General features: G+C 45.6%; 2 protein-coding genes and 1 long non-coding RNA gene across 8 annotated transcripts in view; 2 read left to right on the top strand and 1 right to left on the bottom strand.

Moving 5' to 3' along the window:
* LOC121603753 (tachykinin-like peptides receptor 86C) overlaps positions 1-10,476 on the top strand; it is a 52,982-nt gene extending 42,506 nt beyond the window's left edge. For all 3 annotated transcript variants that reach the window (XM_041932956.1, XM_041932953.1, XM_041932954.1), the window contains exons 8-11: positions 4,960-5,156; positions 5,250-5,383; positions 7,462-7,923; positions 9,500-10,476. In XM_041932956.1, coding sequence (XP_041788890.1) covers positions 4,960-5,156; positions 5,250-5,383; positions 7,462-7,703 — 573 coding nt within the window. In that variant the 3' untranslated portion in view covers positions 7,704-7,923; positions 9,500-10,476. The remainder of the gene's footprint in view (positions 1-4,959; positions 5,157-5,249; positions 5,384-7,461; positions 7,924-9,499) is intronic.
* LOC121603754 lies at positions 1,636-2,463 on the bottom strand. 3 transcript variants are annotated; one of them, XR_006006709.1, is made up of 3 exons: positions 2,236-2,463; positions 1,839-2,183; positions 1,636-1,774 (listed from the first exon to the last, which is right to left on the bottom strand). It is a non-coding gene; the product is annotated as an uncharacterized LOC121603754 (long non-coding RNA). The 3 variants fall into 3 exon arrangements; XR_006006710.1 differs by having other exon boundaries at positions 1,839-2,178; XR_006006708.1 differs by having other exon boundaries at positions 1,839-2,163.
* Positions 10,477-15,404: 4,928 nt separating the features above from the next.
* Positions 15,405-26,460, top strand: LOC121603752 (4-hydroxybenzoate transporter PcaK-like). Of its 2 annotated transcripts, none has more exons than XM_041932952.1 (11): positions 15,405-15,424; positions 17,036-17,245; positions 17,337-17,499; positions 18,786-18,967; positions 21,494-21,675; positions 21,780-21,991; positions 22,069-22,312; positions 22,713-22,824; positions 25,457-25,616; positions 25,806-25,933; positions 26,041-26,460. In XM_041932952.1, exons 2-11 carry the CDS (start codon positions 17,122-17,124, stop codon positions 26,094-26,096), a joined length of 1,563 nt encoding a protein of 520 aa, XP_041788886.1. In that variant the 5' UTR covers positions 15,405-15,424; positions 17,036-17,121; the 3' UTR covers positions 26,097-26,460. The 2 variants fall into 2 exon arrangements, with proteins under 2 accessions (XP_041788886.1, XP_041788885.1); XM_041932951.1 differs by lacking the exon at positions 15,405-15,424 and adding an exon at positions 15,495-16,107.
* The last annotated feature ends 1,057 nt before the right edge of the window (positions 26,461-27,517 follow it).

Genomic DNA, 27,517 nt, shown 5'->3' with positions numbered 1-27,517 from the left:
AAAAATAACACCGGATGCAGTTTGCCCCCTCCCCAAGACAATGCCTTTCGCCCGTCGTCCTGTGCTGGGCAAGCTGCTTGTCAACTGTACAATTTTCACGTTGAATCAGCTGATGGTTGATATCAGTTTTCTTCGAAGTGCCTTCTCTTGTTCAACGATCGGACCCGAGCTGGTTTGAAAGTGATGCTTGAATGCGCCTCGGAACAAGGATGTTCAATTGTGCCAGCAGGTATATGGGTTGCGTGGGGTGATGAAAAAGGTCGGGAGATGATGGAAGCTATGGTGTGAGATTTAGTGTGCTATGTTCACCGGTGTTGAGGGTGAGTTTGCTACCGGATGGCTCTCGCATTGTATCAAAACATCATCGAATTGCTCGAGAAACCACAAACTAACAACGTCCCATCAGCTTCCCCTGCATGGTGGAAGGTAACGGAGCGGAAAGGCAACATTTCTACCGAACTTTGCTTAAAGACTACGAATGTAAGACCCGGTGTTTAAAGCGATTCATTATTGATTCTTGCATAGTCGAGCCGCTCAGAAGTGAAAGCGCTATGTTATGAAGGATGCTGTGGTGATGTTCGGGTAATAGTTGCCGTAGATAGTTTACCTTAGCAATGGGTGGGGGGGGGGGGGGGGTGAATAAGTTTCGGTGAATAGTTTCCAATCTGGGTTAGTACAAACTCACAACCACAATCAAGGCTTTCATTTATATTCAGACTCATTCACAACTCAGTTCGCTTTGGGCAGATGAGGGAAATTCTTAAAAGTAGTGTTGTTATGTTATGCGAGAGTCGTACTTTATTTATTGTTATTTTATTCTATTCCATCACCAATTTGCAACACTCTAGAGTTGAAAAATATTTATTTACTACTTACGATGGAAATATAAAATAAACACTTAAAATACACTGAAAAATAACACGAAAGACGTACCAATCCGCAGCTTACTACATTAAATATTTTGACAGCATTGTGCGGCACTTGTGTGGCAGTGCGCAAAGTAAAAGTCAACCATTCTTGGCTGACCTTTGACCCCCGAGCGTGCTTGCGTGTTTTGCTGTTGCTCTCCTAAGCAAGATAAATAATAACCAAAGCTGAATCAAGAAAACGTGGAAACGGAAATTGTACTGGATATTTTCAACAACAACAACAAAAACTGCGCTTTGTGCCCCGGTACAGAGTACAGATATGAAGATCTTTTAAAATTAATTCTCTTTTTTCGCTTTCAACCATTTCCTTCAGCTTGTACGCACCACCCATCATTTGCCTGCCGGCCACGAGGTGTAAAGTAAAGACGTAAGATGAAGCGCCTTATAATAGCTTTCGTTAAAAAAAAGAAAAAAAAAGGAAAAAGGAATTTAGCACCCGCGGCAAAAGGGACAAACATGGTACACGGCCCACCGTCGCTTCTCTTTGCAAGTATGCGACACCAGCGGTGGAAATAAAATCGGCTTCTGCGATGAAACTTTTTTAATCATTTACTACGCTAAGCCTCCCGAAGTGCGTTCGTTTGCTCAATGGCAAGTCGTGGACGCTTTGGTTTTTGTCGGATGTTGTTCATATCCGTGCAAAAGGGGTTGCGTAAAGTTAAGATTACAACAAACCCTTAAAAGAAACCAACACAGGATTGTCATTAATATTTTTCCAACTTATGATAAAAAAAACTCGGGTGTGTTCGATCTTGTTTGTTTTTTTTCGGATCGCACTCATTTCTGTGAAACTACGTTAATCTGGTGTTTGAGCCAGGCTGATTTTAACCGTAACAAGTGATACGCTGCCAATGCAAAAACAACCATAATTAGATATATATTTTTAATTTGATTGTTCCAAGGCCTTACAGTACAACATGAGGATACATAGCAAAGTTTCACTCTTGCTAGTTTTAGCTCTAGCGATGCGTTCGGAATTCGCTCGTAAACGTTAGGGGGTTTATGGTCATCAATGTAATTGTTGCATCCTATTGCAGTTGGAAAAGGTCATGGGATTTATTTGGGCGGAAATGAAGTTGTTGCAGTGGCGTGGAATTACCCTCAAAATATGTGACAATGGTGGCTAATAGGAATCGCAATTATTAGCCATTGGATGCATAAACGAATCCCACTGTCAGTGAATATCTGACCAAGCTTTTCAGCATACTTCACACCATAATTAATCTAGTTCTTTCTAAAAAGATGGAAACTATTCTGTTTTCTTATGTAAGGAAATAGTTCCTCGCAGTGGCGTTGAATTACTCACAAAAAATCGCAAATGTTTGCACTTTGATGCGCAGACGAATCCCACAGCATGACGATGGAAGGCTGGGCAAGCTGTTCAGCATAATTCACACTATAATTACGCTAATTTTATCAGCTTCGTCGACGAAATGTTACCAGCACGAGCCAGTTATCCCATGGGCGTTTTGCTCACTCATAAAACAGCTTCTGACTACAATATTCATGCTACCCGAGCATTTCCAAACATCCCTTGCTCCGACAGCGTAGGAAAGACGGTTGTACATAGCCTACTCTACCCGCCGACACATCCGGCATGCAATTGCCATGACAAACTACCCGCCGCTGTGTTGAGAGGGCACACAATGCAAGCCCCTTTGGGTGCAATTAATATTGCATCCGATTCGATCGAAGTAAACAGCAGATAGCAGCACTCAGAAAGTTTCACATCGTACCACCCTTTCTTCTCACGACGAGGTATCGGTTCGCTGCGCGATACTCTTTCTCGATTTTTACTTCCGCCTGCCCGGCATTTGTCGGAAACAAAGTTCATTTCGAAGTTTATGGCTACACGTTTTGGAACATCTTTCTCTCTGTGGCAGTGCCGTGTACGACAGGTTGTATCGTACTTTGCTTATTGTTTCTTCTTCCCCCCCCCCCACAATCTCCCACTATCACTTCCAGTGCGCACTTCACTGAGTCCAAAAGCAACTGAGCGGGCTGGGACAAAATTTTGTTGCCGGTGTCACAATTTCCGTCACTCGTTCCAACACGATGGGCGGTGGGGTGGAGGGAGGGGGGGGTGTAGCAATAATTTCGTGCAGCTTCTCGCTCAGCAGTGGCACTTTTCTTTATGCGCTCGTTCAGGAAGCTAATCATATCCCATGATCTTATGGTCGACATTGTCACGGCAAACTTTCGGGCTGTCGTTTTGTGGCGTGCATTCGGGTTTTTGGCGTCGACATCGAGACACGTTCTCCAAAATTAGATTTCTGCTTGGTAGACTGGCTTTTGTTTTTTTTTGCACCACCCTATCATAAACCTTGCTAGCAAGCATCAAACCGGAAGAGATAAAGTGGAAAGCTGCACACACAATCAGTGAAGATGTTGGGTTTTATTGCTCAAAGGATGTGCACAGGCCAACGATCCTAGGTGCTGGGACAATCAGCGGTTTGCGCATTGTATGATAGTTTCTCTATGTTTGTTAAAAGGGGAAAAGTTTATAACGACTCGCTCACGTACAGGATTACACAATCAAACTGCAAAGTGAATATTACACTAGAGGGAAGAGACACTTTTTTTCTGACATTGTTTCCGACTTGCAAAGAAACACAAACGACGGTGTTACGCAAAAAGCAAATGAAACATTTCCATTCAACTAACGGAGCCAAAAGTGAAAGGGGCATTTTTAAAAATGCAAAACACGTGGGTTCCTACTGGGTGAGTTTTTCTTATGTCAAACTAGGTCAAAACTCTGTATCTCTGACAAGCCATTTACCCCACTGTTTCAACCGCGAGAACAATACCGATGGTTCATTCGCTAATGGGTTTCGTATGAAAATTATTTTCCGCCCAACACATCCGGTCGCCTCCTTTCGCCACCAGTGACGTACGCTTGACGTTTTACGCTGTCACGCTTACGCGTCTCCCAGTAATCGCGACCGTGTTCTCCATTGAACTCGCCGCTGCCGCCAAAACGTGAATGCACCCTTCGCTCAACGACCCATTTGCGTGGCAGCATATTTAGCGCGTGAGCTTTAAGCTTTAAGGATCAGTTGTCGTTAGAGCACTAAATTGGACCGGAATTTGGATGTGCCTTCGGTGCTGCTGTTTTGCGAGAAAATATATAGACACACAGAGCGCCTTTTCGGAGACAGCTAGGAGACCAGCAGTACATCAAGACTTGCGGACGAAAGATCTTTCGCTCACCCTTTTGGAAGCCACTTACCCTGTCCGACCGAATGTCAGAGGTAAGCTGTCAAATTTGCATTCCTTCACGCTTTTAAATTAAACCCAAAATATAACGGAACGGTCCAGCGCTCCTCGATGGTCCACTGCGTCCTGCTATGGCTACTCTAGACTATGTATACTCTTTCCTGGAATGTATGGCCTCTTTTCTTGTCCTTACGGAAGCGCGGAAAACAAACCCGCTTGATGGGTAAAGTGGGAGGCTTACGGGAACATCATCCCGGATTTGGCTGCGGGAATTCATCGCTATGTTTGCCGCTACTGCTACTGCTTCTTTGCATGCAAATAACGTCTGCTAGAGCAGATAATAATTTGTTGGTTAGGAATTCCTTCTCATCCAGTTTCATCCCTTCTATACCCGGAAATGGTTTCGTAAAGTAAAACTGTCCAAAAAGCGAAATGTACGAGGTAGGAGGCAACGCGTACACAAGGTATGATGAGGTCAGGCATCTCTCCTCACAGACGGGCGCCGCATTCGAGTCGATCCGGGACGGACGGCTGTCGAAGAGTTTTATTTTATTAAATTTCTCGATGTAAATTTATTGCTCGCTCTCTGAACGCACGTAGAATGATGATTTATATTTAAACGGTTCATAGTGAAAGCGCGTTCTGCTTCCCTACAGAATCGATTTGCGCGTCCGCGGGCACCTGATAGAATGCGACCAGTTTTGATGCCATCGCTTCAACAACAATACTATTAAAAACACTACACATTCCGTTCACCGTTGCACGTCATTCAAGGTAATCATGGCTGTTGTTGGTTTTTATTGTGTGCTTTCAGGTTGTGCGAATGTTCATAATTGTGGTAACGATATTTGCCATCTGCTGGTTGCCATATCATCTGTTCTTTGTCTACGCGTACCACAACAACCAGATGACTTCCTCGAGCTACGTCCAGCAGCTCTATCTCGGTTTCTACTGGCTGGCGATGTCAAACGCAATGGTTAATCCCATCATCTACTACTGGATGAATGGCCGGTAAGACACGGGACACTGCTGGGCAGCAGTAACGTAACCGTGTGCACGCATGTGTTCTAATAATAGTTCTGTGTCGGCCTTTCGGCTCGGCAGCTTCCGGGTGTACTTCCAGGAAATCATCTGCTTCTGCTGTCTGCAGTTCATCAACTCCCGTATGCGAGACGGCGTGCCGCAGGGTGTGCTGCTGAACAAAAATTCCAACTCCGAGCTGGGCCGGTATCGGTCATGTAAGTAATACATATGGCGCTGCTTCCCAAAAGTCCTGGTGTTCGGGGTTCAAGAAAAATGGTACCGTTAGGATTCAATTAAATTACGATTCTGCTGTAAATCTAACCGTTTTCTTCCTCCTGTACCTGTAATGCAAAAAAGCACTCATACTCGTTGCTCATACTGTCATCCGTTTGCAAGTACCATATTTATTATTTCAATCCGGTAGAAATGATAGTTATTAGGGTTGCTCTCGATCTCAAATGGTGATATATAGAAGGGATCGGCTCTTGCAGTGTACCCCATACGGGAAAGTTCCTCTTTGCTCTGTTGGTGGTGAAACTCGCATGGCGGGAGTAAATTTATGGCAAGGGACAAAAGTTACAAGTCGCCTAGGTCACACCTTTTCCCGTACTGTAGCACTTTGGGGGAAATGTTTTCACCTTGCAACCGGTCTCGCTTGCTGGTTGCTATCAATCGATTTCGCAGGAACTGGTGCACAGCTATCGACGTGCTTTCCAGTGTGTGTGTTTGTGTGTGTTTGCTCACATTTGGTGATGAATTTTACATGGCGTTGAAGACATAAAAAAAAACTAGCGTGACGACGATAGCAATTTCCTCTTTGGGAGTATCACAAGTCACTTCCCCCATAACCCATCGATCACAAGGCAGTGGAACTCCTGGAAGAGTGTTTTTTATTATTCAAAAAGAACGGTCCAAATAGGCTGGATTGCTTAAGTGTGATTTTTGAACAGGTTAAACATCGCCTAGCAACGATTTTGCTTCCCCAACACTAGAACACTGTTGCTGTCGATTAACATTAAACCCTCAAAACAGATGCAGACAGTGAGCGTGTCCCGTGTCCCTTTGCCAGTTTCGACAAAATAATTGGGTTTTCATGTTACTTTGCTTCTTTTCTTTTCTTTTTCCCATACACCCTTTCACACTTTCGCTAAACACGTGGGTAGGTTATCGTAACCCATCGTGTTGGGCTAAAAAACCTTCCAGGAATGAGGTTACTCAACTTCGCGTTGTCAAGGCAAATGCACCGCCCCTTTGGTTGCTACAAATATTCCCCCACACTCTATCAATTCCCCTTTTTGTCCCGTTTTTTTTTTCTTCTTATCGGCAGAAAATACGTAGAAAAGCGCACAAGTAAACAAGCTGGAAGGGACACGTGGCACACAAAACAACTGTCGTTTGTAACTGCAGCAAGGTGGACGTTTTGTGCCGGGCGATTATTTATGAAGGTTCTGAACTATTGATAAATATTTGATCGTAACCCGGGGGTGAAAAGGTGTGCACCAGAAGCATTGAGGCCGGGGTGATTCAATGTTATTGCCATTTTTAGTTCGAAACAACCGTTCGGGAAGGCGCCTCAGTAGCAGTAAGATCGTTTTCCTTCAGTTGCAACAAACAACCGTTTAGCTTTCTTTCGCTGCTTAGGGCTGCTTTTCGTGGAAGGGAAATGTTGTCCACGAGCCAATCAGTTCGGGGTAGATTAATTATTTGCTCCATATTTAATTCATAAATCATTTACGTTTTATTTTTTTTTTTTTGCTCCATGCCGGATAAGATAATATTTTACGTCACAGTGGTTCAAGCGACAATGAAAAAAAAATCCAGCAAAATGAAGGCTTATCGATTTACCGCATTTATAGCGGAGTTAGTGTATTAAATACTTTCCCGTTGTTGTTGCTGGTGCACCAGATCGATACAGAAAAAAATCTAAAATCTAAATTTTGCACCATCAATCAACTCGGGCTGTGCTGTGCTCGGTCTAGCATTGATGAATCATGGTCGGCGTGCCCGAAAGCCCCAGCCAACAAAAGGAACGGAAGTAAAAAGCGAACAACAACAACACCAAAAAAAATGAAACATCATGTCCTATGAATAGGTTTAAACTTTGTACCTTCGATTGAAGGATGATCTCAAACAGTCGGGATTTTTTAAAATTCTTTTTCATTCCGGTATCGATTGGAAACGATTTTCTATACCCATTTGCACGACTTTTCATTCGTAGCCGAATGTGTATTATTCGTTTATCTTTTTTCTATCTTCCTTTCCGTCTCACACGCTTCTACATTACACCATTCAGATCGGCCGCGTTCCGTCTCGGTACGGTGGCGACCACCGAGCACGGAAGAGTACCGGATGCGTACCGGTCTGCCCCGCCCAGCTCATCTCGGGGTGAACGTGCTCGAGAGTGCGGCCAACGGTGGCAGTGACAAACAGCCCGTCGTCGACATTGCCGAACTGCAGACCATCAACTTTCTGCACCTGAACCACAACTCGAACGAGCTGCAGCACAGCTCCTCCAACAGCCACGAATTCTCCTGACATCCGCAGTACGACTAAGCCGACGGGCACCGGCAAACGGGTCCCGGGGCTGAGCCGCGGGAGACAAGCTTTTGCCAGTAACGGATGACGAATGACGACCGGTGGCTATTGGTGATGGTCACCAGCAAACGCGCGTGTGTGTGTGTGTGTGTATGTGTGTGACCGGATCCGGATGCCCAGTGCCAGTGGAGCACCCCACTACACTCCTGCTGCTCCTCACGTAAGTGTACACCGCTGGGGACGTGGGGGACTTCAAACACTTCACTACGCAACGAATACATAACGCACTTTGAAGAGAGAGAGAGAGAGAGAGAGAGAGAGAGAGAGAGAAAGAGAGAAAGTGTGTTTTTTGTTTCGCTACGAATCCCTGACCCAACCTATTGACCGAATTGATTGATCGAATTATTCGTTTTTTTTGTGTTACACCTATTTGTGCCAGAAGTACAGACAACATGAATAAAAACACATATCGACCGGTGCTGTAGATGAGAAAATTTCAAGTCGATTACAATTTTTCATATGGCTTTTTCGCACATAAACACTCACACACACACACACACACACACACACACACACACACATTCAATCCCAATTACTCATCGTTCTCCCATCACAAATTCATCACTTTTGACGTGCATTCAGGGTGCGATCGAGTCCAGTCTCATTGCAAGATCTGTGTGGACGAGTGACTAGTGTTGGGCTTCAAATTTCGATTCCAACTCGATGATTGGATTTGCTGACCGCTGCCGCAACGGGTGCACAAATGGAAATTGCGTGTCGTTTAGGATTCATTTCGTTTGGGAACCGAAACGCAATACCGTAAACTTTTCCGTGAATAATCAACTGCAGATGTGTGTTGGAGCATTGGTTTCTGTGTGTGTTGGTAGCGGAAAAAAGCTGTTCGTAACTATTATTCCGAATAATTCTTTGTGATTTGTTGAATTGCAATAAATTGAGTCAAATTTGTTCTTCGCTACAGTAAAAAGAACAATACACAACTACATTAACATCACAACAATATAGCTCATAATTTACGTAACATAAAGCATAAAAAAGGACGTTAACCACATCTCAATTGAAATGAATACAATAATGTGTATTTATCGAGAAGTATCAGCAGTCTTCTACCTGTTGATTTAACTACTATCTCGTTCAGCGACAGTAATTATGCGTTCAAATATAAAATATGGTATAATACGTTTTGCAGACCGCTGATAGCATTAGAGCTAAACAAATGGCTCATGGTTTGATACACCCAAAAGCTTTAAGCCCACCGGTCGAAAAAGTGTGAGAAGCGAATGCATTAATATTGAAAACGATCTAGTTTTATTCAACCGTGACTCGTTTGCAATCGTCTGCTTTTGGTGGAAAAGTTTCAAAACACACGATTGCTTTTTAAACGATAGAAAACTTTAAACATCAAAGCAGAATGCAGCTCGTGGCAATTCCATGGCACAAAATGAACTCTGTTCAAATAAGCCGCTGTTTAGCCACTGTTCGACTAAAAGAAATTCGCTCCCTGCACGCATAGAAATCCACACGCAGACTCGGGATTACAAAATCCTTTCCCTTACAATGTTTCCCAAACGATTGCAATGTTTGTTTGAAATTACATTTACTATTTTAATCCCTGCGGAGCACAAAAACAACCACTTCAAAGTGCTTCGACATACTTTACGATGAACTGGAAACATTTCACCCCATAATCCCCGAACGCTTGCCGCTATTTGGATGTAGTACGTAGTACGTAACCTTACTTATGGTGTATGTGTTTTTTTTTATATTTTCTTCTCCAGGGACATTATCCAGGAGCGAACATGTATACACATATATACACAAACACTCGCACACATACAAACGCGCGCATCTGCACACGGAACTGAAGAAAACTCAATTGGTTTGCTGACTTTTGGGGAACGACCGGGAGATGGTTGGGCGAACCAGTCAATGAACGCGTTCGATGACGATCGAGCTTCGAGCACCCGTAGGTTGTAGTGAGATAAACCATTACTTCGAAGGAGTATTTTAAAGTAGTGAAACAGAATTTAGCAACGGCCAAGTGCTTAAGTTCGTTAGTGTGTTTTTAAAGCATTCGTGGTGATTGGCGGTGCTGTACGCGGTAAGCTAGAGAGAGAGAGAAAAAAAGAGAGAAAGAAAGAGATAGAGAGAGTTTGAGAGAGAGAGAGAGGAAGAGAGGAAGAGAGATAAATGGAGGATGGAAGATAGTAAAACAGGAGGGAGACAACATTAACATTAAACAGAGAAACCGAAGTGAGAGAAACATTGAATACATAGTTTATTTATTTTGCCTAGATCATGTTGATCATCACACGTGTTCTTGAGAGTTGAGCGAGACCGCATCAACTCGCATCGAATAGGCAAACGTGAACTGTTAGTCGTTTAAGAGCTATACTTCTAGAGAGATATCCATATTGATACACAAGTAGCAGGGCTGTCGAAAGCTGATTGAAAAGCCAGTTAGTCTAGCAGCACCATGGACAATGGTTGTATGGGCCGGCCCCATAGTGCACACAGCTCGATGGCAGCTAGGAAACTAGCCAGAAAGATAGACATCGCAGCAGGCCTAGCTAAACAACAGCGCACGAAGGTAGAAGCGGTAGAAGCGAACGAAACAGAGGTAAGCATGGTACAAAGCTATCGGTGCACGCGAAATGCAAGTTGTGCGATAAAAGTGTGTTAGCTTAATGGTTGGAAGCTCACATAGATGTTAATAAAATACGGCAAAACATAGTGATTTGATGAATTACAACGATGTGCTTGTGTGTAGGTGTATATGTGTGCGTTAAAAATGGTATCCGAAGTTGAGTCATGAAAATGGAAAAAATATATACAGGTAAGTGCATTGTTTACTCTTTAGATGGGCACAATCTGTACGATGACGACCTAGCGTGATGTCAAATAACAATGTCAAATAACAAACACAAAACAAATGTTTTCATATCGCATTAAGCCGCTCAAACTCAAATTGCCCATGTTTCCTCTCTTCCAAACTCCATTTTACAGTATTTTTACAGAATAATTTTCCAGAGCAAACTAGATCAGCAAACAATCGGTCTTTGCATGATATTCATTCGTTACTAATAGCTCGACACAGGTTCCGCTACGAATGAACGAAATTCTAATTTCCTCCTCTTTTCCTTCCACCTCATTGTGTGTTACGATCGTTTTACGGCCTTTATGCGCTTCGGAAACATTCTCTGGCTTATTGATTTTTCTCACAACGGCACAATTATTGATTGTTCACTAGAACAGGTGATTTATGGGGTGTTTGCCATTCGTTCTGTGGCGTGTATCTAACCAGCTGTGTATCGGTGAATGATGCCATTTTGTTTCACACAATGCACAGCAAACAAGATCAAAGGCTTTCTGACTGTTTTGAAATTTGATTCCGTCACCAGCAAACAAATCGCATTTTAATTATCGTGTAGTGATTTGCTATGAAACGCATACTATGCGGCACGACGAATGATCTTCTCACTCACGACTAAATACGTGATTGAAGATGAGTAACTCTCTACACATTTTTTTTTTAATTGGTTGACTGTGTTTTGAATATCAAACAATTCGAATCGCTTTACATCAATACGATAGCATTGTAAAAAAAAAAAACATTGCGATGAAAAACACTGGGCGTCTCCATTAAAGCTTTTCCGATGCTTACAAGCTTGGTTTGGTTTCTACTAATCGTGGACACTTTAAGAGAGAAGTGTTACATAGTGTTGTATATGCTTTTATTCTATTTGATTCCATGAGAATTACCAAGCTTAATATGTTGCTGTTGTTGCTCTTTGTATGCAGCAGCTAATTGCCATTTAATCGGTTTTATCAAAAGATTACATGGTTTTTGCCTGTTTGTCTGATGGTATTAATAGTATTGTTATCACACCCGGCCCTCTGGTCTCTGCTGCCAAAAATAATGACTATTGAGGTACCCTGATTGATCCGTAACACCCCACTAACACCCCCAACCCCTGAGCCGTTCAGCCGAGAAGCGCCTGATGACCGAACACTTTTGATAGCTTATCCCATCGTCAACAAATCGCCCATCGTTCCCGCCACACAAACTAAACCACCGTCCCATGTGAACGTAAACAACGGTACCGATTTTTTTTATGATCTCCCACCTGATAACGCTACCCAAATTGACACCCCTACTTGCTTTGACTACCGCAGCCACAACCGGCTCTTCTGCTGCACCAACGTTAATCGAAAACCTGCCCTTTTTTCGTTAATATCGTGGGTCCTCGTGTGTGTGTGTGAGTGAGTGCAGTGTCAGCAGAAGCAGAAGCTATACTATCGTACCCAAAATCCCACCTCACAATCAACTCCATTAAAAGCTCACCGCTCTCGCTTGCTGCCACACCTGCCGATGCCCAATCGGCTTGTGTGCATGTCTTTCTCCAAAAAGAGGAAGACGAAAAGAAAGCAAAAAGCAGGGTAAAAGCAACGAGTTCTACCGATTAGAACGAAACTGCCACTCCGCACCAAATTCAATATTGAAAACCCCAACTACTATTGACCTTTACCTCGCACGGACACCCCCGAAACCTAGCCAAAACTCGTTGAATGCAAAATCTCATCTCGTCCGTCAAGCGTACGGACTGTGTAGGTCTTCCCAACATCGACCCGTTATCGGCACGGGTAAGAGCGAACGGAGTCCACTACACTACTGGGGAAAGGTTTTGGTGTATCTTTTTTTTCTTGCCTGCCTGTTTACCGTCCGTTTCGAGATGGAATATGCAAATCATAGCGTACACCACGGACAGATACAGAGACACACACACACACACCCAGGAGAGAGCGAGATAAAGTGTCCCAAAATAAATGTGCTTGCGTCGGGGCGGAGAAGGAAGGGGAGGGGGGTGAGTGTGCTAGTTCCAGATAACCATCAACAGAACCGTCCAGCCCGGTTGTGGCCGCAATACGCGTACAATACGGTTCTACCTGAACCGGTCGTGCTGTGTGCGGCGGCGAGTGGTTCGCTCGGCACCCGGGAGTACTGTGGGTAAGTGGTACGATCGTTGAAAGGTTTCATTCTTTCCGGTCCCGGCGACCGGTCTCTGTTTGGTTAGTGATAATCGAAAAGGCATCATTTCACTACCGGTTGACAACAGGCAGTTGACCAAGTCACACGACACTCGCAAACATTCATTACTTGACTCACACACGCACACACGCCGAGCTAGCCTGATGCCATCACAATGACCGCACCACCAGCCATCGAATTTGGAAGGTGTGCGTGCAGTATTATTAAATCTCTGTCAACATTCCCCCTTTTCTTTCACTCCTCTGCCTCCATCCTAAGCTCCAGGCACACACGGGAACGGTTCCGGCAACGGACGTGCAATTAGTGAAACGAGTCACTGCACTGCTCCGGCAGGCAGGTTCTGATTAAAAATCTTTTGAATCGACCGATTTAAACAAGATGGGAGACGCAAGGGCAGGGGTATGATAGTGCGAGCCTGCAGGCTACCAGCACTACTAAATCATTTTGTGCCGATGAGCGTAGAAAACACCACACTCAGCAAAGGAAGAGGCTCAGTCTCGTTTAAATATTAATTTCCAACGTAAGCTGTTTTTCTACCGGATAGGGTTTGCCGCTCCACCCAGACGATCCGGCAAATCAGACGATGGATGATATTATTTGTGTGTATGTGTATGTGTTTTTTTCCAAAAACACTTTGCTAAACCCATCTCCAAAGTTGCGTCATGCTTGTGAAACGTGATTATTTAAGCGGCTTTATTGCAACCCACTTGCACAGACCGTGCTGTGACCTTCAGGCATACAGCAGGTTTAATCTAATGCTACTGTCTTTCGTACACCGATCGGGTGCAGGATTAAATCGATAACCGACCCGGAAACATATGGTGCAAGAACACGATTAATCATCCTTCGGTGCAGATACACAATCTTGATCTTGGCATACAAATCGCTTCTACTGCACTACGGCCATTTGCCAGGTTGTTGCATCTCATCAGCAAACTGCAGAAACGAGCGAAGCTTTCTCCCCTCAGATAAGCTTGCGTCTTATTTGCTGCTTGAGAAGATGGGGAATTGGGTTTCTTTTCTTTGCTGAATTATTCTGTACGGTGAAATTGTTGTGCCTTTTACTCGATACGGTTTTTATACCACCTCAAGCCCTGCGCTTGGCTGTTTTGTTTTGATTCGCCACACACCCAAGCGACTGCAGATTGGAGCAAGCGAAAAAAAAATCACAGACCAAAAAAAACAACAACCCGCTTGTCACTCTGCAAGAAGCAGTGAACCAGAAAGCAGATACGTGTGGACAGGCACAATCATACTGGAGTGCTTTATTCCAGATTGGATGATGGGTGGTCTCCCACGGACTGGAGAACATTGTGCACTGGTCCGCCGCCAGCTATGCCGATTGTCGTCGTCTTGGCTATGCGGACGGGAGAAGGCAACAAAGTTATTCATCCAAAGCATGGCGGCAGCACTAGGTTGCGCTGGATGCACTTGCGACGGGCGACACGCGATACACACATATCTGCGCAACCGAAACAATTCGCATCACCCGGCGGCTACACAAAGTCAGCAAACGATAACTCACCAAAGGAACGACAACAGCTGCGCAAAACAACAACAACAAAAAAAGCTGTCATCTATGCATATACAGGTCGCATGCATGACGATGGCCAAGAAACGACAAAGTGGCCCTCGTTGGGCGAATTATGAAAAGTTGCATCGTCCCTTCCCTTTTCCGGCGGCACACAAGTGGGAGAGGTAAATCCGTTGGTTCATCCATTCCGGCGCGTCCGGCGTGCAGGATGAATAATGCAATGGATTTGTGCCGTGCACTTTCGGCTGCTGCCGGTGCGAGTCATACATTTGGAAGAAAGGGAATGCCGCGGAGATGGAAAGGGTAGTAGAGTCCTCTAAACAGCTTATGCCGGCAACATGTGAAGCTACGATTTGTGTTACGTTCGTCGAATTGTCTTCAAGGATGTGCACAGGCAAATCACAGTGGTAGCAGGTCAGTTCGTATACGATGAATAAACAGGCATTGTTGTTAGTGATTTCAAGAAGCTTTCTCCCAAAAACATTTATACGAGATTAGTAATAGTACGACCAATTGACGTAGGTTAAACACACACACACTTATGGGTATAATCAAGATTTATACTGATTGTTGTCCATAAACACGTTCATTCTGCATTGTTCTCCAGTTGTATTAGCACCTGTCGCTTTGGGTCATGTGTATAAGAAATCATAAGAAGAACGAGGATAAAACAATTCTTGTAGAGCAGATTCAAGAACCCTTTTCAGCGCCTAACCTCACCCACATGGCATCTTATATTTAAAATTCCACTTAAAACACAGTATGTGGTTCCATGTCCATACCATGCTGCACTGTGCACCGCAGGAACCAACCGTTTTTCTACAAAAATTGAACCAAATAGTTTGAGCTCAACCCGAGTGGCCCAACAGCGAACAAGTGAAGCAATTTGCATTACCGCTGCTTTGGACATGCAAACGAAGTATGCTCTGAGAAACAGGTATTTTCGTCATCCCTTTTTTTCCTCATATATGCATACTCTATCTCTAAGCTTACTTGATCCACCAGGGAATCACAACATCCCCCCCCCCCACCCCTGTGCAGTGTAGTACGGGAAAGAACGCAGCAAGCTTTAATTTCGTAAACATCTGCACCGATGGTGAAATCCGCACCGCATCGCAGGTACATTTCCGTCACGCACACCAAACAAACGTGGGCTCATTGTGCGATGACACGGACAATCTTGGCCGCTCGGTACGTTTATCGTTCCGGCACGCGTGACGAGTACGGTACCGCGCGAATCACGCGTGTTTGGTCTGTTCCAAACCGCCGGTTGCCGGCTAGCCGGCGCTCTCCCGTTATCTCCGATCGCTCCAATGGCTGAGTGTGGGATAAAAATATCACCAACCTGTCGTCCGTGCACCGTGACCGTGGGATTAGCCGTGGGGTGAGATAACGCCCTGTGCCAGCAAAGTGACGGAGATACAGTTCTGCGCAGCATCTTGGATGCCCGCCAGTAATCCGGAACGCTTTCTACGGTCAACCTCAATCATGAGCGGTTCAGCAGTGTCGGCGGTGAACGTTTCCACCAGCGAGCAGCAAGGGCTTTGAGGAACTGGGCCGTGTTGTTTCGAGTGACTAGTGGCAAAGGGAAGGGAGCGGCGTGGAAGGACAAATCCGAACGCCGAAAAGTCTTTTGCACATTACGCACAGTACATTGAGCCGCGGTGGCAGCTCGGGCCAGCATCCGCACACAGCGACACATCAAACGCACCAAGCCGCGGCAATGGAATCACCGAAGGATAAGCACCGAAGTAAAGCAATAGAAATCAATGTTCCGCCGGATGTCATCGCCGGCAATGGAAGTAAGTGTGTCAGTAAGTGGGACGGGCGGCGTACGCGTTGCTCAGAAATTGCGGGCGCCGCGGCTTCTGGTGAAGCGACATTTTCAAGTGGTTTTGTGTCGACAAGATGAAAGCATAATCGTAAAATTAAACTACGTGGTGTGTGTGTGCATTCGATGGGAGAGGTTCCCAGAATAGATGGTTGCTAGGATGAGGTGGTTTAACGACACTAATTAGCCCCTTCGAAATGATGGTTTTGTGCGGGTGCCATTGCATCCCATCCCGACAGACGATCGGTAGCAGCTGAAGTGTGGTTGAGTTTATCTTTATGCAAAGCCTAATTTTGCTCCCCTTAAAGGTGGGTCTTAGGAAAGTGCTCGTTCTGCTCCATTTCATGTGCAGTGTGTTTGAGCTCAAAAGTTCACCCGTTGTTTCTAACTATGGGCCCATATGCGTCCAATCTTGGCTACCGAAAGCTACATAGTTCATCGGTGAGACTTTGAAAATTAAATTCACCCATGATTTATACGTTTCTCCGTAGGGAAATTGAGACAAAATTAGCCTCATGGTGCTGGTACAGTACTGCGCTTGGCTAGAGTAACCTGTTAGTCTTGGCTGGTAAACAATGATGTAGTATGAGGGCGAATTATGCCATAAGTTTGAGCGTCTAAAACGTTGCTTGCAGGTTATTATAAAACTTGTTTGCTTCTCGTTGTCTATCGGGTGCTTTGCGTAGCGTAGCTTCACGAAATGCGAGCGAACCTGAAGGGCGAGAACTAAGTGTATTAGTTCTCATCTCGGTTTATGCGTTCAAATGCATACCAGACACCAGCCTTGGTAGCTTGCTACAATCTGAGTTAATAAACAGTTTATTATTAAAAGCTCCGCTTGCTCCCTTTCTCTATGCATTTCTCTCTCTCTCTCTCTTTATTTTCCCCGGCTTTACCAGGTTCGCCAGATGCGCCGGCCGATTTCGAAACGGCCATTGCCGCCACCGGGTACGGCCGTTTCAACTACCTTCTGCTGCTGGTCGCGATGCCCTGCTGCATGACGACCGTGTTCGAGACGACCACCATGTCGTACGTGCTGCCGAGCGCCGAATGTGACCTGAACCTTACCCTCGCCGACAAGGGCATGCTGAATGCCATCACCTACACCGGTAGGTAAACTGGTGGCCCTCGTTGGTCCTCGTGGGCGGCTGCAACGCGCCACGGTGCAATTGTTTTACTTTCTTCTTGCACATTTTGCAGGAATGATAACGTCCGCCTTCCTGTGGGGCTTCCTGTCCGATACGTACGGGCGGAAGCGGCTGCTCGTCGTTGGCTTTCTGCTGGACAGTACCTTCAACGTGCTGTGCGCACTCAGCCAGAACATGGTGGCCATAATGGTTTTCAAATTTATGGGTGGCTTTGTGTAAGTAGCCTCTTTTTCCACTCTCTCTCTCTCTCCCCCTCCGTTCTAACCAGTGGGGTTAAATTCTTGTGGTACAGTGTTGCAAAGTGACTCGTACGGTGTTCCAGAGTTAGTAGATTATCTGGGAAGATATGGAAATTAACCACCCCGCATCGCATACGTTCTTGCTGCCGAAAGCATCTGACCATTGTCAGCCAACACGCTTCGGATGAAGCTGACAGGGGACCGCAAACGAACGATTGCTGACGCAATTAAATGTAACAGCTCGTTTCAGGCTTGTGATGTCGATGTGTGTGTGTGTGTGTGTATGTCTGTGTGTGTGTGTGTGTGTGTGTGTGTGTGTGTGTGTGTGTGTGTGTGTGTGTGTGTGTGTGTACAGTGTGAAACAGGAAGTGAAGCTCAATAAACGCTTTCTAGTATTTACAAAGCGTTTGGCAAGGCAATGACGTACGAGTGGGTGCGAATGGCGAACGTGACATCGACCTGACCTTTAGTGCAGCTGTAGCCAGTGTAGGTACGCACCATTCAAGGAAGTAGACAAAACTTCACATAAAAAAGGTGCAAGAGATGGCACAAGAATAAAAATAAACGGGAATAAAATCAAACTGTACTTCGCTCAGCCTACTTTGCTCCATCCGGTTTGTTGACAGGAAGTGACAGCAGCCAGAAATACCGGCAAACACCAAGGAAGACTTGCTGCTTTGATTTTATTCCATCCTTCCAGAGTGGAAAATGTATTAAAATTGGCACAGTATAAACGAAAAAACGCTGTCGAGAGAAAGTCAATCGATTTCAACGTTTGATGAGTACTTCCTTCCCCATCTTCTTCGGCATCGGGGGTTGTGTTTGCATTGTAGCAAAGTTTTGCACGAAACTGATTAAATGCCATCGCTGAGGAGCTGGGAAGAAAGTAAAAATTCAATCGTACTTCAACCGAATCGTAATCGTGTATTTTTGGAAATAAAAAAAAAGTAGGACAGAATGAGGAAGGTGCGGAGGGACGTAATGCGCCGTAAAGTAAACGTAATTTATAGCGGTGCTAAAACCCGGTGTGCGAACACTTCCGGGGTGAGTGTAAGTGAGCGCGTGTGCTTCTAGATTGGTGCCTGCAGATAGAGCGCTTACTTGCTACGTTGTTTGTGTGTTGCTAGTGCCGCGAAGTTTGAAGTTAGGAAGTGAAATTGGGATCGTTCCCGGAAATTCATTACCCCCCGCATATGTGTGCCGTTTGCATTTTCATCTCCGAGCTGTTAAAACAAGCTTCTTGTGTGTTTTCTCTTTTTCAGCATCTGTGGCCCATTTGCCGTGCTGATGGCGTATCTGTCCGAGTTTCACAGTCTGCAGCATCGATCCCGCGTGATGATAGTGCTCGGCGTATTTTACAGCGCTGCCAACATGCTGCTGCCCGCCCTCGCATGGCTCATCATCCCCCAGCCCTGGAATCTCATCATCGGGGATGGTGTGCTGGGTAAGTAGTGTTGTCCGGTCGGGGTTTTAACCCCTGCTTCCGGCAAGCAGTTGTGCGGCCGCGCAAGTGTATGTGGGCGCTTGTTTGACGACCGGGTCAAACTAGTTCGGATTAGGTTCAAGTTGATGCGGAAATCCTTTGGGTCGTGGTGAGCGATTACATGCACTACTCAGTGCAGCGTCGGATTATCGGTAGTGACTTTTCGGGTGAATCACATCCCAGCCTGCTTGGTCGGGATGATGTTGGGAGGGAAAAGCTTCGCTCAACATGGATCACTGTTTGTGAACTTTTCTTCCCCTCAAGGGTGTTCGTGAGTGAAGTTGGTTTGGAGTGCAGTCTCTGGGTGGACGCATTAATCGTTTTGGGCGTTATGCAACCCCCTTTAACATTTTACTACCAATTTTACTAAAACATCCGCGTGAGCGAGGTATTGTTGATCATGTTTTAATTTTGCTTTAATATCCACCATTCCGCTACCATTCACTCTGGCGATCAAGTGTTAATCTTTCCAGCATGCCAATTTAAGCTCAATTTATATCACATTTGGTGCTTTATTTTTTTTCCTCATTTATGTTTGAACATTTGAAGCATCCTACAGCGTTTAATGTTTCGTACGCTCAGGCACGATAAGGAAGAGTTCTAGCGCAGCACGTACGCACGAAACACTTGACAGTACGCACCGAAAACAAAACACCGAAAATTCAACAATGGGCGGGAAATGAGCAAAACATTACAGAAAACCCCGCGCAGTTTATTGCCTAGCTCGTATAACCATCAATGCGGCTCTCGATGGAGAATGATTTTCAATCTCAAGCATCGATTACACGCTACCTGGCGCCATCGATAGGTGGGCTGTGCGCGTAGGCGAGCCGAATTAAATTACCGGGTGTATACGGAAACTTCTTCAACCGTACAAAAAAAAAAAACGCCCACAAACACACTACCAGAAGAGGGAAACATAATAACGCACCAAAGGTAAAGCTGCTGCCCTTGCCGGTTGTCAGACGCTTCAGCTGCTTCCGCTGCAGCTACTGCTAATGAAATGAGCTAAATATCGTATCAAGTGGATTTCGAGAAAACGGGACTTTCGAGACGAAGCGTTTCCGAGTGTCGTCATTATCCTGCCTCGATTCTACCCCCAAATGGGAACGGTAGAGAAATTGATTTTTGAAGCAGTCCTTCCGGACTATTTCCGTTCATGGTTTTTTGTCTGAATGGAAGTTACGAAGGGCAAACTGCTTATAGATTGATTTTTTTGCACCGGTTACGGGATTTTCGAAAAATATTGCTCAAATTCGTTTGAGCTACGATTGTACCGCGTCTGCTGAAGTGTAGGAGCAGAAGTTTGCAATTTGCAAAGCAAAAAAATAACATGCGAAGTGTAAAAATGAAACCTATTCCCCATATACATTCGTAATGTGTGGTAATTTCCTATGCAAATGCTTAAAACGGCGTATGCAATATTAAACACTTTCTAGCCGCTTCCAAATATATCACTCCAAAAGCGTTACCGGACACTTCCTCTTTCCAGGGAGAGAGAAAAACAAAACCTGCCAACTGCTAAAAGGAAGCAATAATTAGAGCCCAAACTAACACGGCTTTTTCATTAACCTAGATATCAACCTAGAGCGGTACCTTGCAGTTCATCCGTTGCTACACAGTCCCGTCTGGTACAGTTCCTGCAATGCCGCGCTCTAAACTTCCGGGAAGTGTCAATCTCGTACGGTCCTGCGACTAAGTGAATCTTTACACTCTAATTAGCGCTGATTATGCTATCTACTTTCACTTTCTTTGATTTTCAAAAGACGCACCAAAGCGCTCCCCGTTGCAAATGGCGCACCAAGGTGCTAAATAGATCCTTCAAGATAATCAAGAAAGCACCCAACCAGGCTGGACCGATTGTGAACTGCAAAGAGGAAGTTGAAGGCTTTCGCGTCTCATTTACACCGCCTAGTGTGTAGAGAGTTACGGCGTTTGGGTTTGCCACACGCTGGCGCTGGCATTAGGATGTAAATTGAATTCTAATCAACTACGAATGCGCGCTAAGCATTCGCTGATTGCTGGTCGTCTGCTGGGGTATCAGGGACTGGATCACACCAGGCCACGTGTGAATATTTAATTTCACCTGGAACCTGGTTGTGGATGCGCAATTGAATTGAATTCCACCCGGATGAGCACCATTCGGTTAGGCATGGGACACACATACATGCATACATACACACATATATATACATATCAGAGAATGACATTCCCTGGTACGATGGTACTCTGTTCGCCCATATTTGTCGCATTACGTTACGCCGTACAAGGGACAATTTGCTTTGACATGGCGATTTAGGCTAATGAAAAGAGGCATTAAGGCCCGAGCCACGCTTGCGAGTTGACAAATGGCATTCATCGCTCAGTTCGCCGGAGATGGCATCCAAACACACACACACATGAGCTCCCACCTACCAAACACACAACGTGATATGGCGCACAGTGTAACGTTTGTATGATTGTGCCTTTCGCGTTTACCTTTCGCAGAAATACATTCGTGGCAGATTTTCCTTGCCGTCAGCTGCCTGCCGGGCGTGCTGAGCGGTATCAGCGTGATGTTTCTCCCGGAGAGTCCCAAGTTTCTCATGTCCAAGGGCCAGAACGAACGAGCGTTGGCCATTTTCCGGCGCTTGTACGCCATCAACACCCGGGACCGGCAGGAGTTTCCGGTAAGCATCCCCCCCCCCCCCCCGCGCGGCTTGAACGCTTATGCCTGACCGTTAACCGATGCTTTGCACACATTTTCCTTACATGCTGCCACGCGACCGCGTAGATCAGAGTGCTGGTGGATGAGCTGAGCCCGGTGTCGGGGCCAATTGTACCAGCGTCCGGCAAACCCACCACCCATCCCTCACCAGCAGCAGTAGCAGCAGCAGCACCCAGTGGGCTGGGCGAAGGGTTCCGCCAGCTAGGGATAATGTTCCGGAAGCCACATCTACCAAATGCCTGCCTGGTGTACGGTATCCAGTTCGGCATACTGCTCGGGTAGGTGTGCCCGACCGGCCGGAAAGTTTGTCTCTGCCATCTCGCACTGTCTAACTGCTCATCGCAAACCGCTGCAGGTTAAACACATTTCGCCTCTGGGTGCCGCAGCTTTTCACCATCATCGAGGAGTTTGAGCACGAGCAGCACCTACTGCCCGACGGACTGGCCAGCCAGGCAACGCTCTGCGAAATGTTGGCCTACAAGGTCAACAAAACGGAACAGCTGCAGCAGCAATGGCTGGAACGTGACGTGTCCCGAGCGCTTCATGGCCCAGATCCGGTCGCAATGGAGCCGTTGGATGACGTCCTGATGTGCACCCCGGTACGTTTGACCCTTTGTAACTTGCCGTCTGGCCTGAGTTTGACTACTGGCAGGGCTTTTCAACCGACTCACTTTTCAACAATCGATCATCCTTCATGGGCGTCTTCTTTCTTGGGCGTGCAGTTGCTAGCTAGAACGTTGTCGCATCGTTCAAACCTCAATCCGGCGCTCTACCGACCAACATTGATTCTTTCATCTCCATACGATGCGACAATACGACCATGAAGGCTTTAACGGTTGTCCTCTTTTATTGGTGCGTGAAAAGCCCTGTACGGTAAATCAAAGACCAGAGAGAACTTTCCCTCCCAAACGGAAGGCTTACACTGGCTAGGGCTACATCTCACAACATCCTTTCTTGTCCTTTACTTTCACGCTTCATCTCGAACCACGCATCATGCAGACAACCGAAGGCCGGGTCTATCTGTACTCATTAATCATTGGATGCGTCGGCATTGGAGCGTACGCGGTTACGACCGTCATGATTAATTCCATCGGCAACCGGAACATTCTCAGTAAGTGCACGGACGGCTCGAATGGCTCGGGCGCTACACCCGGATCGGCAGTGGATGGTCATTTAGTGCGTTTCGATGTCGGATGGGAAAGGTTTTCGGTGCTTGATTGAGCCAGTTAAATGTTTTGCTGTGATGCGTAGCTAGTCGGCGTCTGTGTTTCGGCACAGTCGGGCGGCAGTATGATAACCATCGGATAGCAGCCTCTGTGGGCAGAAACTCCATCTGGATAATAGCACAGCGTCTTTTCTCTCTTTTTTATTTACTTTCCTTTTTTTTACTTATATATTACGAGACCGCGATAGATCGTGAGGCCACAGTCAAAGCTCAAACTTTCAAAAAAGAATACAAACTCACACGATAAAATCAACACTTCTAATAAGCTTCAACACAGTGCGAAGCGCAAAAAAGAGCCTTAAGCTACAAAGGAAGAGGAAAGATGCTTGTCAGTCGTTTTTGTACATAATGGACAGTAATCAGAAAGAACATTACGCCATTCAAGTGGAATTCGATTCCAGTCTCATCTTGCCAGACAGCACGTCGTAGCTGGCTGTGACTATAAAATTTCTTTCCCATCCCAAAGCCTCGATCCCCATACTCGACCACCCCTTTGAATGGGGTGGTCCTCATTCTTTCTGCCGGTCAACCGTGCAATGATAAATCTCCATGGAAATCGAAGCGAAAGGTGTCGAGTAGCTTTATCCCAATTATTGCCTTTTCAAAGTTGAACCGGCTGAATTTAATTTGCCTCATTTCGGCACATTGGAGTTTTTCATTTGCACTGCATTAATTATCGCAAGCTGTCGCTGCTGCCAGCGTGTTTGTTTTTTTTTTTCTGAAGTATTGGTAAAAGGAACGAACAATGAAACGAAAATGAAAGACAAACAGCACTCACCCATTCCGCCAGCACGGAAGCGTGTGGCGATGCAGCGATCAAAATGAAGGCCATTTGTTGCACCTCCTGGAGAACAATACACTGAATTGCGCAAACAATGTGTTTGCGTTCAATTTGCGTGCTTCTTTTAATTGCGCAACAACGTGTTCCCAGTGCTGTGTATGCCCGGCGGGACTGTATTTTTTGCCATCGATTGTCCGATCGATTTTGCTATAAAAGAAAGCTTAATATTAAGCAAGCGCAGAGTTTTTTTTTTCTACGCAGCAGCGAGTTATCGGGAACGTGTTTTCTTTTGGAGGTGATTTTTTGTTCGTTTCCCCCCCCAAAAACTCAAACCTCCAAGGGTTTACACGTATGAACGGCGTAAACGTGCAGGCAAGATAAATCGTTGTGGGCTAGCTTGGCCCGAGGTGTATTTTTACCACCATTTTCCTGGGAAAATATGGGCCAGCAACTGTTGAATGTCGAACCGAGCTGCTGCGAAACCAACAAGCTAACCCCGAGGCCGAAGGTCTTGAGTAGCTCCTAGTGGTAGCACAGCGTTCGTTGGCTGACGCCGTACAGATTTGGATTGATTGATTTGACGGATTTGACGCCAATACGGAGAAACGCTAGACTCACGTTTCTGAGTGTTACTCAAGAAAGTTCTTAAAGTGTCCCTATTTTCGTGCTCAGCTAGCTCTTGAACACCAATAGAAACTTTAATATTCACGAATTCAATTGTTTAATGTACTCTGCACCACGCTGTGTTCATTGAAGCAAAATTTCAGTCATCCTACACACACACCGGCCGGCTGACGGTGGGTGTCGCTTTCGAGACTATTGCCTCGCCACCCTTGTCAGTGCGTCATACCTTTGGCGCCGTGATCGTCTTGTCAAATACCGCACCCCTTATGCTCAGAAACACACAAAAACACACACACACAGACACTTTAGCACTCATCATATCGTGTCAATCAAAGGCAGAAAACTTCCTCCATATATTGGCACCTTCCCGCCCGAAAAGCAGCAAAATTGACAATCGCTCTTACCAAACGCTGCACTCTGGCAAGATTCTTCTAAAAGTAAGCCAAACAATTTTGCTGACACTTTACGACGCTAAGGTGATGATGCCACACAACGAACTGCAGAACGGAACGGCGAAAGCACAATGGCCGTTTGAGATTCGGCATAGCTTCGCTAGTAGCTCTGTGGCTGCTTATAAATCACTTGGCGGAATTCTGCCAAACGGTACCGAGCGTGGTGTGGTTGGTGGTTGGTTGCTGGAGCTGGTTAAAGTTTATGTTCGTGCTGAGAAACTTGCCACCTGCAGTGATGGGTTTGGCTGTACGTACGTGTTGTCGCAGAGATGTGTCACTGTGGGTGGAGAAATGGGAGGGTTGCCAGTGGTGGGGGGGGGGGGGCGGTGGTTGCTAGCGGTGCTAGTCGAAGCGTTCCATCCCAAAAAGGGCAAAAAGGGTAGAAGAAAATGGAGTTTGGTGAGGTGTGCAAACAGCACACATCAACGAACAAAAACCAACCACCGATCTCATGCCCATCCACACCCCTCTGCAAAGCATCCTCCTTCCTGAGGTACGACAAATCGGAATCGGAATTGAAAATAGCTACAGGGATGTGTGCATGATTTAGTGGCTCTATTAGCATCCCCATAACAGACACATTAACCTGTTCGGGTTCGCTTAATGTGCGTACCCTCTCTTTCCCAACTCTCTACTTGCATGCGCTCCTTCTGCCCGGCAGCGTACGGATTGCTGCTGGCTGGATCCTGCGGTACCGCCCTGTACTGGGCCCGAAGCTCACTCGTAACGCTGATACTATCGTCGTGCTACATCACCATCTGCAGCATTGCCTCGACGGCCCTGGTCGGTGCCGTCGTCGCCATGTTTCCCACCTCCATGCGGTTAGTATTGTTTGCGCGTAACCACAAAAGGGCTCGTAGTGGCTTTTTCAAGCTCATCACCCAAATCGCGGCTCGTTTGAACGTTGGATCATTTGTGATTGTGTGTATGTGTTGTATGTGTGTGTGTCTTTTTTGTTCTTTGTCGTGAATTTTCGTGGTTTACTCATCGACATTCTCATCTTCCACCAGGACAATGGTGGTCTCGCTAACGATGATGTTTGGCCGCACCGGGTCCATCATTGGCAATGTTGTTTTTCCCTATCTGATGGCGCTCGGGTGTTTGCCACCGTTTGTCATGATCGGTGCCATTGTGATAGGTAAGGTTATGAAACACGGCTAATGCACCCCACCCCACCGCTATCACCAGTTGTGGTTTGTGCTAATCTTTTTACTGCTTTATTCTACCTCGACCGTACCATTCTAGCTGTTGCCGCGGTGTCTCGCCTGCTGCCACGAACGGTTAAAAAACCGTTACAATAATTTAGCAGCAACAGCGGGAAAACCCCCCTTTGTGCTGCGCTGGCTGGACAGGATGGAATATAATTGCTCAATCAATATTAAAACCAACGGCACAAGGTTGGCCAGCCAGCCCACCTAACAGACTGGCCGAGGCTAATTGACCGCATTAATGGTTCCGTTAAAATCAAAACATGCCTCAGGCAGCGGAAGTATCAACAACCAACGGACGGCGCAAAACGGTGGATGGAAAAATGGACGCATAGAATTGAGATTAAATAATAAGATTGAAAGATTTTAACTAAAAATAATTTCAGATTTCAGTACTCATGGTCAAATGCTGTAACTAATTTTAACGTGCAATAAATTAAATTATGTTCACACTGTATCAATTGTTACTTCTTTACTTCTTTACTTCTTTACTTCTTTACTTCTTTACTTCTTTACTTCTTTACTTCTTTACTTCTTTACTTCTTTACTTCTTTACTTCTTTACTTCTTTACTTCTTTACTTCTTTACTTCTTTACTTCTTTACTTCTTTACTTCTTTACTTCTTTACTTCTTTACTTCTTTACTTCTTTACTTCTTTACTTCTTTACTTCTTTAGCTAAAATGTGGAATGAAATAAAACACAGTCACTGTTAGCATATAATATTTCAGAAAACACCTTAACCTTCACCTCCTAACAACTATGCTCCATGGAGATCAAATGTTGCAATTGCATCCAGAATCAATCCAGCCAAGATATAAATCCTCAAGCACTTGTAGTTAACCTTATCGGATCAAGACAGACTAAAGATTCTTGATGTAGAATCTGCAGCGGATTGTACAGTTTTCGTTGATTGTCTTTTAGTTTGTATCGAATTGTTTTTTTAACATAGTACATTGAAGAGTTTTTTTGTTTATGCATGAATAGTGCTTGAATTGTTCAAACTTCCACCATTTACCAATTATTATTCAACCATTGTTTGCCTTTGTACATTCTTTCGCACTAAAAAATTTCCGTATTGGAGCGATTCTCAAAATTAGGGAACCGACATACCGATAACTGGCACCTTTCGCCTGCTTCCTTCAGAGATACAAACATATTCTCCGAAACTATGCTAACTAGACAGCGGCATACAGCAGCCCGTGGGTATTCGGGGCCGTCTTCGTTTGCGGTACGTGGAAAGTTCAACGAGCCCGGCGCCTTGATGTCACGGAAAGGAGAAATTAAAATCCTCACTTCATGCAAGCGCCAACGACTGGCGATACTTGAGAGAAACTTCTGTCATGCCTGTGTCTTGCTTCCGGAAAAGTGCTCAGGACTTTTCTATTTGGGATTCTTGAAAAGGGCCTAATTGGAATGTACACAGAAGAAAATCCGTCGTCATTCCAGGTTGCGTTCCGCAGACCACACAATGCCTCCGAACGTCGGCATTCCGTCGGTGCGCCGGAGTGAACGA

This window comes from Anopheles merus, chromosome 2R (assembly GCF_017562075.2).
Source record: "Anopheles merus strain MAF chromosome 2R, AmerM5.1, whole genome shotgun sequence".
Taxonomy (NCBI): domain Eukaryota; kingdom Metazoa; phylum Arthropoda; class Insecta; order Diptera; family Culicidae; genus Anopheles; species Anopheles merus.
Note: the sequence above shows the minus strand (reverse complement) of the source record. Positions and strands in the feature narration are given on the sequence as shown.